The 15,670-nt window shown below is 34.4% G+C and overlaps 1 protein-coding gene across 1 annotated transcript in view; it reads right to left on the bottom strand.

Annotated features, from left to right (window-relative positions):
* LOC129005399 (inactive dipeptidyl peptidase 10-like) overlaps positions 1-4,924 on the bottom strand; it is a gene marked incomplete at its 5' end in the record, with an annotated part of 61,031 nt that extends 56,107 nt beyond the window's left edge. The window contains one exon of the mRNA XM_054434273.1: positions 4,629-4,924. Coding sequence (XP_054290248.1) covers positions 4,629-4,924 — 296 coding nt within the window. The remainder of the gene's footprint in view (positions 1-4,628) is intronic.
* Between the last annotated feature and the right edge of the window lie 10,746 nt (positions 4,925-15,670).

Here is a 15,670-nt window from a genome sequence, read left to right as displayed (position 1 = left end):
TGTTGGAGAAATATAATCCAAATTATAAATGTCACAATGCGAGTTTGAGCATTTTGTAACTCTATTATATAGATTTTTTAGGCTGCTGCTCAGTGCACTTTAAGAATATATTTTTTTGAGATAAATTAAATGGTTTTTGTTGCTGAGTAGCGCGAGTAAACATACACAACCCTTTCTGTTAATCTAATAAACATTCAAAGGTTCTCCGAGAGTTCAACATCTTATTTGTATACGTACCTATATTATGTTTTCACTAAGCTGAATGAATACATCGAAGTACCCTCTCTGAAAAGTCTGCAGTATATTGTAGTTTTCCAGCTTAATGACTTTCTAAATCATGCACATATTTCTACATAAATATTGTAAAATGTTTTATCCAGTTACTATATTTAACAAAATATGGACACATGGGTAGCGTGCCCTTCTGCACTTATATTATTTTGTATTGTATTACACAATCGAAGATTTTTCCAATGATTGAAAGCATGTATGACAATAATCTCATGAACCTACGATGATCTTTCTAGAATAATATGATAAAATATAGGGAAAAGGTGTGAAAAAGCCAGACACCAACCCGTAAATAGCTATGAGATAGTTCAATAAGAAACAATGGTTAGATTTATTGTGATAAAAGGATTTTCCACTGATTTCGTAATGGAACTTTATAATGCAACACATGGCATGATATAGAAAAAAATCAATTTTAAAATCAGAAAATAACATTGAAAATATTTCTTTTGGACTATTAACAGATAAAACTCACCTAAGAAAACATAAAAATTAGTCCGTTCATGAAACTTGCAGGAAACATAGTAATTACCATGAGGTTTTGAGACCTGAAGAGTCCCTAGTGATTGTTGGGGTGGAAGTACCATTTTATGGGGGTTAAAGGTTTATGGGGGTAGTGATTTTGAGAAAATTTTTATTTATGGGATCCAAGCAAGTGGGGTGTCGAAAAAGAACATAATAAAATAAATACAACCGACGGTTTATTAGAAAAAGACTAATTTATTGATGAAAAATAAATATAACAAATTAATTAAGGTAAAATAATCCAGTTAATGTCAACTATTACAACATTCATCATAAGTCTGTGTCATATGTTAAAGTTGTGCCGAAAATTAACCAAGATACTGGTAGTTACGCCTCTTTAACCACCACGTGTCATATTGTTCATCAGCTACTGATGCATCATCACCATCCATGGAATCGTCAGGGTCTCTTAACTCGTTCTTCTCCATCATCGTCTTGACTTGACACTGACAGCTAAGTGGGTATGGGTGGCAGAAACATATTTCAGTTCTGGTGGTGATCCTGCAACTTAGGGCGAAGATAATATATAAGACCAAGAATGTAAAACCGCCCAGACCCCAATTTTTAAGGACCATGGTCGCCCGTAATGACGTCATCAAAATGACACTCTTAAGCGGATGCTGGGTTGCTATGAAGTGGTTGTAATACCAAAACGCCTGAACCGATTTTAATGAAATTTGACATACAAGTGCTTGAATACGATATCCAATCCCAGTTTGTCAATGTTCGAGTTTGATTAGGTCATTTCAAAATAACGGCCGTTAATAACTAAAATAATTAAAAATTGTTTAGTGGTTTTTTTCAACTCTCTCCAGAAATCTGCAGAAATCTTTCATTTTCCTTGCAATCACAGGTTGCGATGCCATCCCTGCATTTCATGGAATAGGTAAAATACCCCCACCGCAGCAAACCTACAGATTAAGTTAGTTTCCATTTGCCTGATTTGATTTTCAATTAAATCTATTTCAATAACATTAAGCTTAATTAGTACCTCATTTGGTATGCTGCTACAGAGAGGATAATGAAGCGTGTTTTTATTAAAATATTAGTAAGATTAATAGCTTAGGTCAAAATAAATAAATTTGCCAAGTTTTATCAAAATATATCTATAAACGAGCAAACTACAACAGTTTACTTATTCTCCAAAAGAATAAAATGTGAATGATAAATATACAATTTTTGAATTTTCTCGGCAGGTAACCAAAACCGTACTAAAACACTTCAATAAACAAAAATGATTTGTTTTTAAGACATTCAAAATCATCATGGTATCCAAAATGGTTTAGAGAGAAATTGGAAAATTTTATGTGTAGAGGGTTATACATGACAAAACCCAATTTTGACCCATAAGTCCCCCATAAAACCCCGTTCCCATGGTCTGATCATGCTGTTTGCGAACTCGTTAGAATCATCAAAAGATCTTTTGTACTTATCTGTACAACATAACATCAAACTTTAACAGTGTTAATGACTGTAGACGAGTACTTTTTAAAGAACGTTAACACGATAACTCAAGTAAAAATTACCCAATGTTGACGAAATTTGGTAAAAAAACGTGTAAACCTACGTTTCTCGAATGAGTTCGCGAACCAGCATGATCAGACCACGAGAACTGGGTTTTCTGGGGATTTGTGGGGTCAAAATTGGGGATTCTTATGTGTGCCCGTCTAAACGTAAAATTTTGTATGCCGAATTTCATTAAAATCGGTTCAGGCATTTTGGTATTATAACCAGACCCAGCATCCGCTTACGAGCGCCATTTTGATGACGTCATTGCGGGTGACCAAGATCCTTAAAAATTGGGGTCTTGGCGGTTTTACATTCATGGTCTTATATATTATCTTCGCCCTAAGTTGCAGGATCACCACCAGAACTGAAATATGTTTCTGCCACCAATACCCACTTAGCTGTCAGCATCAAGTCAAGTCGATGATGGAGAAGAACGAGTTAGAGACCCTGACGATTCCATGGATGGTGATGATGCATCAGTAGCTGATGAACAATATGACACGTGGTGCTTAAAGAGGCGTAATTAACTACTAGTTTCTTGGTTAATTTTCGGCACAACTTTAACATATGACATAAACTCATGATGCATTTTGTTATAATTGATATTAACTGGATTATTTCCTGAATTAATTTGTCATATTTAGTTTTTCAAGAATAAATTCGATTTTGTCTAATACACTGTAGGTTGTATTGCATTTTTTATGTTCTTGTTCGATTCTGCATCCTAAGAAACATATAAAACAACACCTCACTTGCTTGGATCCCATAAATAAAAATTTTATCAAAATCACTACCCCCATAAACCTTAACCCCCATAAAATGGTACTTCCGCCCCCACAATCACTAGGGACTCTTCAGATTACAAAACTTAATGGTAAGTACTACGTTTCCTGCAATTATCATGAACGGACCAATTTTTATGTTTTCTACTGGTTTTTTAGTACGGTATAATTTTACCTGTACCATAGACAAAAACCTGTACTAACTCCTAATAAATGTGTGTTGTTTAAAATACAATTTTTAAATTAACAGCTGTTTTATTAAAAAGTATTATCCACATGGCCAAAATGTAAACAAATCTGTGGAGGGATCTTTAAAGGCTTCTGGGGCAGAGCCCTAAGCGAATTTACTTCCTAAATAATTGTGTAAATACCTGCATCTATGTGATCAATGTGTTGCTAAATTGCAACCGGTTTCGACTCACAAAGGAGTCATCGTCGGGCCAGTACAGATGTCTTCTCACTTCATTTGAAGGTCGTCAATTCGTAATAAATAAATACATTTACCACGCACACGTACACGAACATAGAAACTAACATTTAAGGTTAAAAACTAAAGATAATACTATAGCGGTAACGGGACACGACGTGATCGGGCGGGGGTTATGTCACAGAAAACGTACTACTATAACCCAGAATGCCAACCGCATGGTAAAAAGCACTAAGCGGTTTGAGAGAGCTTTGCCTGTCAATCCGTAGGCAGCGCCACCAGCGTTGCCATGCAATAGCATAGCAACGCTGGTGGCGCTGCCTACGGATTGACAGGCAAAGCTCTCTCAAACCGCTTAATGCTTTTTACCATGCGGTTGGCATTCTGGGTTATAGTAGTACGTTTTCTGTGGTTATGTCTAGACTGCCGGTCAGGATCAGCGTGGTCAGTGATAACGTCGTGCCTCCTAACCTAAAGTCGTTGGCTTCGGCAATTGCAGTCTTCAATCGTTTGCTTGCCTCGATGTAGTTCTTACGTAGCCGTTGAGAAGACATTTCTGAGTTTTTACTATACCCTTGCCTTGGGGATCTCCAACCACGGAAAAAGTCCGTCAACGCTCTGCTACCATGACGCGAAATTTGTATTGAGGATTGAGTTATTTTTCTGGACCAGTTAAAAGTTTTAAGTGTGAAAGCGTGTATATAAATTTAGTTGAGTAAAGTTTAGAAGTATAGTTTTGAGTTTCTTGTTAGTTAGTTTATATAAGTTAAGAATTGGATTTGTTTAATGGATAAAATTTTTTAGTTAAAAGAATAAAGAACACTCATTTCATCCAGTTAAGTTTTCATTCCAAATAGTTTATTTACAATCACCAGCCAAATATCATCTGTGTTATAAAGCATATGAAAATAAAAACATTTGTTATGTACAGTCTTATGGCTTAGCCACATAGGGACTTGATGATAGGCACTTCTCAAATCTATCGTACTAAAGACTTTGTAACGAGCAATTTTAGAGATTATTTCATTAATGGAAGAGATTAGGTAGACATCCAATCCTGTGAAGCGGTTTATTGGTCTAGAATAATCTCTGACCATCCTTTTCTTGTGATTTTGTGAAGAAGTAACAAGCACTTGGGTACGCCATGGTGAATTGCTCTTTTCAATGATTCCATCATTTAACAGCTTATTCACTTCTGCTTCAATGAACTGAGAATCGTTGAGTGAATGGCGAATGGATTTGATAGCTATAGGTTTACAATCAGAAGTCAGGTTGGTAAATAGATTAGCAGGTTCAACGTTTGCAGCAGTAAGAGCACTTACAACTAGAGGATCCTTATCTCCTCCAAACTCAAAGTGAACTGATGAATGAAGTTGCAGTAAATCTCGTCCTACAAACAGAGGTTAGACATAACAGAAAGTTTGGTATGAGGGTATTTATGACCAAGCATCTCAAGAGTTACGTTGCAATTGCCAGTGATTTTTATGATTATTGGATGTTAATCCCACCTCTTCATTCATCTTGTGAATTTTCAAATTTAGTTGACAGGCTACTTTGTCATCAATCAAGCTTAAGTCACTTCCAGAATCAAGCATACCTTTAACCTTGAAACCGTTAATAGTGACAATGGTTTTAACTTTGGACTGGTGTGAGATAGAACAAGGAATTTCACACACAGAATTTTGAATAGCAGAAGTAGTTTTCTTTGATTGTGACTGGCAAACTTTCTGAAAATGGCCTGTCTTTCCACAACTATTACAAGTTTGGTCCTTTGCTGGACAGTTTATGCGAGGATGTCTAAATCCACCACAAAAGTAGCTTTTGGAACGCACAGCTCCTACAGCAGGGTCATGACTAATACTAGTGGTTTTATCAGTAGCAGAGTCCTTAGTCAATAAGTCATTTGAAACAGCATTTATTGTTGCACAAGGAGTGTCATACTGCAAGGAATGCAGTTGAGCCATCTCCAAAGCACGAGCTTGAGCATGAGCATCCACCAAAGTCAAATTTTCATTTTCGAGTAGGCGTTGCCGTATTACGGGACTTAGAAGACCTCTAATAAATGAGTCACGAATGCAGTCATCACGATTGTTTTCCGCTGTAACTGCTTTGAATTGGCAGTCGCGACTAAGTAGTCTAAATGGTTCTAAATACCGGTCAACAGTCTCATTTGTTTCTTGACGGCGAGTAAAGAGGTTATGTCTAGCAAGAACCTCGTTTACAGGTTTAACAAATACATTTTTGAGGACAGTTAAAGCTTCATTGTAAGAATGGCATTGACTTACGTATTCATATATGGTAGGTAATATGTAATTGATAAGAAGACGAAATTTCTCTTCCTCATTAGCATTTGTACTTTTAATAAAATTTTTGAATCTGTGTTGCCAGTGATTCCAAACTGTAGATGAATAGTTTGATTCTGGATTCAACTCTAGTATATTTGGACATAGAAGACGATCCATTCTTCTTGATCTAAGTAAATTAAATTGTAATAGAAATGAAATTGATTACCTGATAAGAACAAGGCTTTAATTTACTTAGGAATGATACTTAAACATGTTAGAGGATTGAGCACAAACAGTCAATTAACAAAAACATAAATAACATATGATTTAACAAACTATACATAAACTAAAGAAGGAAAGACAGAGTATCAAATATTACAACAGGGCTTTCACGGGATCATTATCCAAACGGCCGCAAAAGGCATATATAGAGGCCGCAAAAGGCATATTTAGAGGATAGAGTTTTAATTTATACCCAAAATGTCTACAAAAATAAATATTTAGGGATCGATTTGCTATATACAAAAATCCAACAAATTATTTTTATAATCTATCTCTATCTATCTATCTATATATTAATAGGCAAGCATGTTTCTTTAAAACCTTTTTTCTCAGCTTGTGTGCATCGTGGGGTAAATCTGCGCATACCGTTAGAAAGCAATTTTCCTGTAGGTGTGCAGAATCCCTTTATAAATTTAAATAGGCTCAAAGATAAGCGCAAAAAATGAGTTTAAAAATTTGAAAAAATTTACATGGATCTTATGCGTTGCCATGCTGGTGACGAAATAACAACGAAATATAAACAGAAAATCAAAACAAATGGAAGAAACTCCAATCACATGTTTTATTTACAGTGTGGGGTGAAAATAGAGAAGTGAGTACATTACATATTTTTGGTCGAGTTTCGACCACTGGACGACCTCTCGTACTTATTTAATACGCAAGCAGGTTTTTTGTGACAATTACTCCTCCAAAACTACTGAACCGATTGACATGTTTTTGGTCTCATTGGAAAGAGCGTAACGTGAAGTTGTGCAGGAAACTTTCTTTTTAGGGAAATAATTAGAGAGTGAGACCCTAGGGCCCTTTAAAGTTTCGTATTTCTCCATAAGATTAACATGGGAAACAAAAATTGTTATGAAACTCCAGCTGTTGTCAGAAATTAAAAGTGAGAAGAAGAACATATGTTAATTGTAAACAGTCAATAAGTTTGCTAATTTAACAGTTTGCTACACACAACCAACTGACTTCGTTGAAATGAAATGTTTACTATTTGAATGTGGACAGAAAGTTTGTAGTGAAGGTTATGAATGAATTTAGTGATGAAAAGGAGATAAAATATGGGGTACCTCAAGGAAGCCAAATTGGACCAATACTGTTCATTATATACTTGAATGATTTACTAAACATGATAACCAATTGTGATATATGGGCATGCTGATGACATCCTAATTTTCTCAGGTCATAAAAACTTTAAATACCCCCGCCGCAGCAAGCTGCTGACTAAGCGAATTTCCATTTGTCTGCTGAATTTATTTTCAGTTACCGGTAAATATATTTTAATAACATTAGGTTTAACGAGTACCTAGGTTTGCTGCTACAAGGAAACTAATAAAGTGTGTTTTTGAGTAAAATATTGATAGCTTAGTACAAAATAAATAAATTTACCAAGTTTGATCAAAATATATTCATAAACAAACAAACTACAACATTTGACAATATTCTCCATTAGAATAACATGGGAATTTTAAATTTACAATTTTTTTAATTTTCTCCGTTACTAATAATCGAACAAAAATACTTTTATATACTAAATTATTTGTTTTTTAAGCTCTTTAAAAAGGTCTAAAGAGAAATTGGGAAATTTTGTGTTTTGAGGGTCAAAAGTGAGAAAAACCAATTTTTACCCCATAAAACCCCCCGTAAAGCCCCGTTCCCATGGACCGATCATGCTGGTTCGCGAACTCATTCAAGTTTATCCCGCTTTACACCTTTAAACCAAATTTCATCAAAATCGGACAAAAATTACTCAAGTTATCGCGTTCACGGACGTATATATATATATATATATATATATATATAGATTTAAGTATGACACCTTTCGAGCACCTAACGGCTCGCTACGCCACCTTTTCGGGACCTGCAAGTCCCCGAGTCAGGTCCTCAAAAGGTCTATTTTCAGTCACAAAAACGACATTTTGAGGACTCTGTATATCCTGTCACGACGATTTTTACTTTTTGAGGACTTATACTATTTGGCGTAACTGCTCGCCGTGCCACCTTTTCGGGACCTGGAAGTCCCCGAGCCAGGTCCTCAAAAGGTACATTTTAAGTTATGAAAACGTCATTTTGAGGACTCGTGTATCCTGTCACGGCACTTTTTACTTTTTGAGGACTTAAAAAACTATTTTGCGAAAACACATTTCAAGGACCTGGAGAACTAATATACTACTGCTATTCTTAAGGAGTTATTTACTAGTAAGCTGATTGCAATTTAAATATACTTGTATATTATTTTTTTGTAATACCCCCGTGTGAAGAACACACTTTATGTGGCGTAATATTGTGGGTTATTTGTGACTAAATGAGATTTCAAAGTTATTTTATAAATTTTAAGTAACATTATAATAATTTATCTACCAATTAAGAATAAAAGTAATACACCCATTATAACTATTCCTATTATTACAAAAAAAGTTGTGTAAAACTCAGGCATCTACCCTATATTTATGTACTTTTTTATTTTGCTATTTTGTATAATAACAACCATGCCTTTCAGCTATATTTGATTATAAATTTATTATATTCTATTAAAAGTGTGTCTTGACGTTTTAGGCAATATTTGACCAATTTCTACATTTTGTACATTGTCCTGGTAGAGCTGCCGATTTAGGCCAACTTTCAAAGTTTTATTTATTCTAAAATATTAGTTTCTGTGTCGATCTATATGTGTTTGGACCTGCATACCGTTGCACAACTGTACCGTTTATGCCCCTCGTTAAAATATACGTAACACGTATTACAATGTATGCCTTCTACACTAAAATAAAACATTCTATACTATTTTAACATTCCATTCTATAATACCATTTAGTATACCGTTTCACGCCCTATAATCAAAAATAAGGAAAAATCTAAAGATTGTTCACGTAATTATAATGCGTTATAGCATTTCAAAATTTCAACGGATTTCGTTTTGACAAATACACAATACAAATCAACTTACAAAATCACTATTTATCGCCCAAAAAGGTGAGTTTTGGTGTTAAGCCATATGTTTGTGTACCCTAGCTATCTATTTCTTTGACTTTGAAAGTCAACTAGTATGCCGTTATTGACCTACTGTATAAAACATACAGTTGGTTGTGTTGCTAGCCTAGAATGGGACGGGTGGCGTCGTCCTGTAATCCAGCTACTAGGAGGTCACGAATTGTGGATATTTATAGGCATGCACTGTGGGTGTGATACTCCCTGGTGTGGATTAACGTCCGCACGAGTGAGTACTACGACTATCCGCAGTACTATCCTGATAATTAGACCAATTCGTATATAGCAAGGAAAAAATGTGGTTCGGATTCCACTATAAACTGTAGGTCCCTTAGTTGCCGTTAGCTGTATGGGCTATTAATTAACAGCTGTGTCTAAGGAATGTCGGCCTCAGTCACTAACAAGACTACAAGATCGCACCACTCATCATACACTCATCTCCATTCATACTTGGCTTAAAATACCTACTATGTATGGTCGCCATTTCATCGAACAGTATCAACAGTAGTTAGCGTTTCGGACTTCGGTGTGGGAGGGACGGTTTCAATCCCCGGCACATCCACAAAACGATAATGGGTTTGGACAGCTTTCCCTCAAAAGTGTTTGACTTCATACTTCATTACAACAATGCCACTGTCGTAGATGCGAGCAAAAAAATGGGAAATAAAAAAAAAATGTTCACGTAATTACAATGCGTGTTAGCTTTAAGGTAATTCTATGTAGCCACTGTATGGTATGTAATTCATCGTCTCTCAAAATCGTTAAAACACTTAACGCATTTGAACTGACGTAATTATTCATTTGGTAAGTAATACATTATACTCTCCAAATGTATTATATAAGTAATTTTCAATAGTATTCATGGAAATGTCCTTTTCCTTTATTCTGCCATTTCCTAATTTACTACTGTAGTGAAGATGATTTGTTACCAGCTTATGTTTACAATCGATTTGTTTACATTTTCATAACCATTGACGCGAGTATAGTTAAGAGTTTCAGTAATTTTTAAATAATAGCCATACAAATTATTCTCTATCTATACTCAGGTACTACCCGATATACTCCTTTATGTGGGTGTCACAAGTTAATTGGCTTCAATAGACATTACTTTGGTTGTTTGCTGTATTAACATCAATTAAATTATTCCCCGGACAACCGGAGACAATGCAGAGTTAAAGGGCCTAATGTTATGCAGTTTGTTTTACCTTAACTGTAAATATTTGAATCCTTCAATGTAAGTTTTAATAAAGGTTTCTTTGGAGTAGTCCTATTCTCCTGAAACCACTAGACTTTTATGAAAACACAGATTTAATGTCCTTGACGTGCTAGTTTTATTTACCCTTAGAGGGGTTTCCTCTGCAATTATCACAAAGCAAGTATACGTTTCCTTATCGTTCGTGTTTTACAGCTGTCCATATTATGTAAAATATAAGCAAAGTGCATACAAATTGTAAAATCTACTCTTCACCATACGAGTAAAACATTGAGTTGACGCAATTGCACTCAAACGTCACCAACACAAAACACTCATTAACACTCGCTCTATATTTTATAGCAAAATACGATGATTAATTGCATTACTTAAAATCAATGCTAAAATTACTCGTTTACATAGTAATATCTTTGGATGGAAGTCATGTTGACAGTTGGTAAATTAAAAACAGCTGATTGAAAATTCTTTTTAATTATAATTTACTTCAAATAAGTATAATGTTTTAAAATATTTATTTCATAGATACTGTAAATTAAACTTTGCTAACAATAAATTGCTTCAGTACATAGGGATTTAGTTTTAGTGGGTGGCATTCAAGCAAGATAATCAATATTAAATCACGACTATTTCCCCCCATATCGTGAAATCTTCAGTGTAATCTTTGCTCAATAGTTGTTTGATTCAACTGAGTTGTGTCAACTGATGATAGTCTATTTGTACTGTATTTTGTTATTGTTAGTCTACTAAGGATGGCTTGTTATGGACACATGTTACAAGTCCTTTGTTTACCTGGGAACATTCCCTTGTTTTGAAAGAGGTTAAAAACTAAGCAAAACGCTGAATTTTTATTTCAGGATTAATTTTGCCAACAGTGTCATTCGTAGGCTTCTGATTGGCTGAGGGAACACCATACCGGAACGATATAAATGACCGTCATCGGCTTCGGTGGCTTTACACCTCCCTAACAAAAAAAAGGCATTGTGGATAGAGTGCTGGGCTGCTAAACGGGTGGGCCGGGTTCGAATCCTTCCGATAGCACTAACCTTTTGTCTAGAATTTGTTTCATTATCAGTAAGTTTATTGGTTAGATTAGGTTATGGCATTTGAATTTTATAATTAAAACATTATAAAATTGAATTTGAGCCATTTATAGTTTTATTTTATGAACAGAACTGTTTGTCCGATAAAACCTTCATTCGATTTTTCACTATCAGCAAGTCTGATTAGTTTGGTTAGGTTATGACAGTTTAATTTCATAATTAAACAAACGTTAAATTGAATTTGAGGCATTTATAATTGTATTTAATGAACAGAACAAATTTTTCGATTAGTAAACCTTCATTATAGTCAATTAGAAGTCTCCGAATGACACTGTTGGCCCAACTTAGGGTTTTCTTGATAATACCCTGTATTTTATGGTATTTTTGGATAGCAAATGAAAATCTGAGACTTTTTTATTCTTTAGTAAATTTTGATATACGTTTACGAGCTACAGAGAGATAAAGTTGGAATTTAGTCTCTCTTAATACCTGAAATACCCCCGCAGCAGCAATCCTGCAGACTAAGGGAATTTCCATTTACATGGATGGATTTCTAATAAAAATACATGGGGAGCAAATATCGTTTATGTATACAACGAGTGGGATTATAGATAAATATATGCTGATGCTTGATGGCAAATCTGTGAGTGCATACCTTCAATTTGAGACCTCAATCATGACAATTGGTCGGGTAGAAGAGCCAAACGAACTCGGAAAAGAGAAACCAAACTGAACTCTCATAATAAATACATGGGGAGCAAATATCGTTTACGTATACACCGAGTGGTATTATAGATAAATATATGCCGATGCTTGATGGCAAGTCTGTGCGTGCATACCTTCAATTCGAGACCTCAATCATGAAAATCGGTGGGGTAGAAGATCCAAACGAACTCAGAAAAAAGCCAAATGTTTTAAATATATAAGATATTTATATTTTTGTAGTATCACAGATAGAACCCCATCAAATATAATGCTACATGTAAGGTTTTATTAAAGTAATTTAACGGATAGTTCAAAGAAAAACAATAATCCTTATAGCTTGTTTACATCAAAATATATAAGTAATTTAGTAAAACACTACACTTTCAAAATGGTGTTGGGGGAGGGGTTTTACGGGGAAGCAAGGGGGGAAATATTGGGGATTTTCAGAAAACACCCTTCCTATACACATACACTATCGCCATAAAAAAATCAGCTTTACATCTTTCATGTATTTAATGGCTATGATTTTTAACTTAAGTTACTGGGCTAATAGGTGTTGCTGTTGCTACGGAATTTGAATTTTATTCTGCGAAATTACGCCCCTGAATTTAGTGTTTTCCCCTCAATATGACAACACCGTTGGATAAATGCAGGGATGTAGTGGGCTCTGTGGATCGAAATTTCCCACCGTTTTGCGGCTGGAAGTCCTTACTTGTCAAAAGTCTCGTTGATTGACACATTTTCACTTAAAACGATGGAATAAATTTTATCTAACCGTTTGACTGGTTTTGCCGGTTATGTTAACATTATGTTTGTGTCAATATACCAGTTTATATTTTTTCCAGTATTTATGAATTGTTTTCAATACCGTACTATATTATGAAATTGTGTTATCGATACCACAGTACACAGTATTTGTTACGTTATAACAGTGCAGATTTGTTTTATTTTAAAATCAAATTTTTACTGCAGGTAACTATTATTTAATAGAGGATTAGGAGGAAATCGCAATATAAAAGCAGCAGTTGATATTAATCGATCTATAAACGCCCGGGGTTTTAGCAGAGATATTAAGAGTTTTTAATTTATTTGGACGTTTTATATAATAATAATCATATTATAGTATTATTATAGTTATTTTATGTATTCTTTATTTTTATAAATACTATGTAGAAGGGTGTAAACCATAATCCTGTGTTTACAAGAACGGGACTCACCCAAGAAAACTTTATTAAAATTTTGAAAGGAGTCAAAACTTATACATTGAAAAAAGTAAAACTTAACAATTGAAGGAGTCAATTATTTACAGTTGTAGGGAAAAACACATAAAACATCAGTCCAGCCTGCATATTTACAACAACTTGGCAATGAAACACGGTAAAACGTCTTTTGTTTTGTTTTACTGTATGTTGAAGATGCCACGTTACGTTAATCGATTACTAATTCCGAATTCAAAAAGAAATTATTTACGAACGACTCTCGTGATTGACCGAGATATTATTATTAGGGCACGTTTTACTTTGGTGTTAACCAAGTACAACAATTTGTGTTTTATTAAACCTCGTAAAATCATTCACTTATATTCTTATTCGTGCGATATCTATCTATATAAATAAAATTAGAGTTTTGTCTGTACATAGTTTAGAATTATATATTTTTAGGTTATTTTTACGCTTTATACATTAAAAACCCCGAAACAAGTCTTATCTCTATTTCTGTCTGTCTGTCACGGCCAAAGAGACATTTTAAGCGGCCCTCTCCTGAAAAACGAGATTATCTTTCAAGATTCAAATCGTTTTAATCTATTCGCTGGATTGGTGAGAGTATATTTAGCCATTAAAATGTGGCCTCACTACTTTGTAAATAAAATTACGGACGTTCAAAACTCCAATTTTGCGCGATTTTTGTTAAATTTTCTCTCAAAGTTTATCACAATATCATCTATAAAATAACGAACAGCTACCGATAAAAAAAACGACTATAACGATCAAGATTATTTTTTTTAGCTGTCACTGATATGTTAGTATTAAATGTTGTTTACAAATGCCACAACCATTTCCGATCACGTTTTGAAAGCAAATCCTGTTAGCTGAATTTTTATTTCAGGATTAATTTTGCCAAATCGGGCATCCTGTTAATACTGTTCAATGAAATGACGACCATACAAAGTAGGTATTTTAAGCCAAGTATGAATGGAGATGAGTGTAGGATGAGTGGCGCGATCTTGCAGTCTTGTTAGTGACTATATAAGGCCGACATTCCTTAGACACAGCTGTTAATTAATAGCCCATACTATACAGCTAATGGCAGCTAAGGGACGAATATATACGAATTGGTCTATTTATCAGGATATTACAGATGCAGATTAATCTATGATTTTATATGAAAAAAAAAATTGTTTGTTGGGAAGACACGTTCTAACTTCAAAGGGAGGTGTATCCGTTACAGTGTAAGTTTGATTTTTCCTTCGTCACGTCGCGTCAATTCATATCGTATTTCTGTGCCAATGAATAACCCTCTAGCACAGTTTTGAGAAATTGGTTGTTGGGTTACTGTTAAAGTACTATGATTACAGTACTATGATAGCTCCGCTCAGTATTGCAAGCAGACAACTGCATTGCACACCTAGTACACATTAGTATACACGCAAAATCATGCAAGGGACCTTAAAAGAAATATTGGCAATGAATTTTTCATAATGGCAGAAAACAATTACAGTACAAAGCACTGTGGTGCATAATCAACACGGTAAATCAATCAAAACAGAAAAAGATCAAAATCTACACATTTCTTTCTACATCAATTATTTCTTACTTTACGAAATCGCCGAAACCACGCTCTCCTCGTGTAAGTATAGATATATAGTGGGAACAACATCTGCCCTAGGTTGAATTAGCATAATAGCGCAAGTTTAAATTAAAACAATTATATAACTGAAACTAGTCAAAATAATTGATTTGGTAACTGATGACGTTGTTTAGACCTATCAAGAAACTACGCTCCTTTACCACGTAAATAAACAACATAGTTAAACTAACATAGTTTGTACCTCTGTGATTTCGTCTAATCATATTCAGTGATTCATTCTTTACATAGTTCAAAATTCATAGTTTGTCTTTTTCGTAGGCCTGGCTTTAAAGCTTACGTCTGGTTTTACATAGGTTGTCGCTGGTTATACTGTACTTTCACATATTCGCGCCTTTTTTATAGCGTATAATCCCGTGCTTTTATCGAGTGCGTTGACCTTGACTAGTTATTCCAACTATTTTAATCAGTTTCTTGTTCTGTAACACACATCCTAATCCTGATGTATCCCTCACTTCATTTCCGCCTTGAACTGCATTATTTGACGAGTGTCTGGTTTAAATACATTAATCGATTTACAAGCTACATTATGAAATATTCATAATGTAGCTTGCAAATCGATTAATAGATAATCTACTAACTAATTTACTCCCTACAAATAATTAGGTAGATTATTTAATACAGTTATATCAATGACAAATGTATATGATACTTTTACTAATACAATGTTCTTAAATTTATTACACCTATTTGCAAATGTTTCAGCTACCTTGTCCACAGTAACATTTGCATTCGTGTAGTTTTTGACAGAAGACTCTAAT

The sequence above is a fragment of the Macrosteles quadrilineatus genome, unplaced genomic scaffold (genome assembly GCF_028750875.1).
Source record: "Macrosteles quadrilineatus isolate MER2022 unplaced genomic scaffold, UCM_ALF_1.0 Scaffold_21__1_contigs__length_2333173, whole genome shotgun sequence".
Classification (NCBI taxonomy): Eukaryota; Metazoa; Arthropoda; class Insecta; order Hemiptera; family Cicadellidae; genus Macrosteles; species Macrosteles quadrilineatus.
The sequence above is the reverse complement of the archived record's forward strand: the minus strand, read 5'-3'. Positions and strand labels throughout refer to the sequence as shown.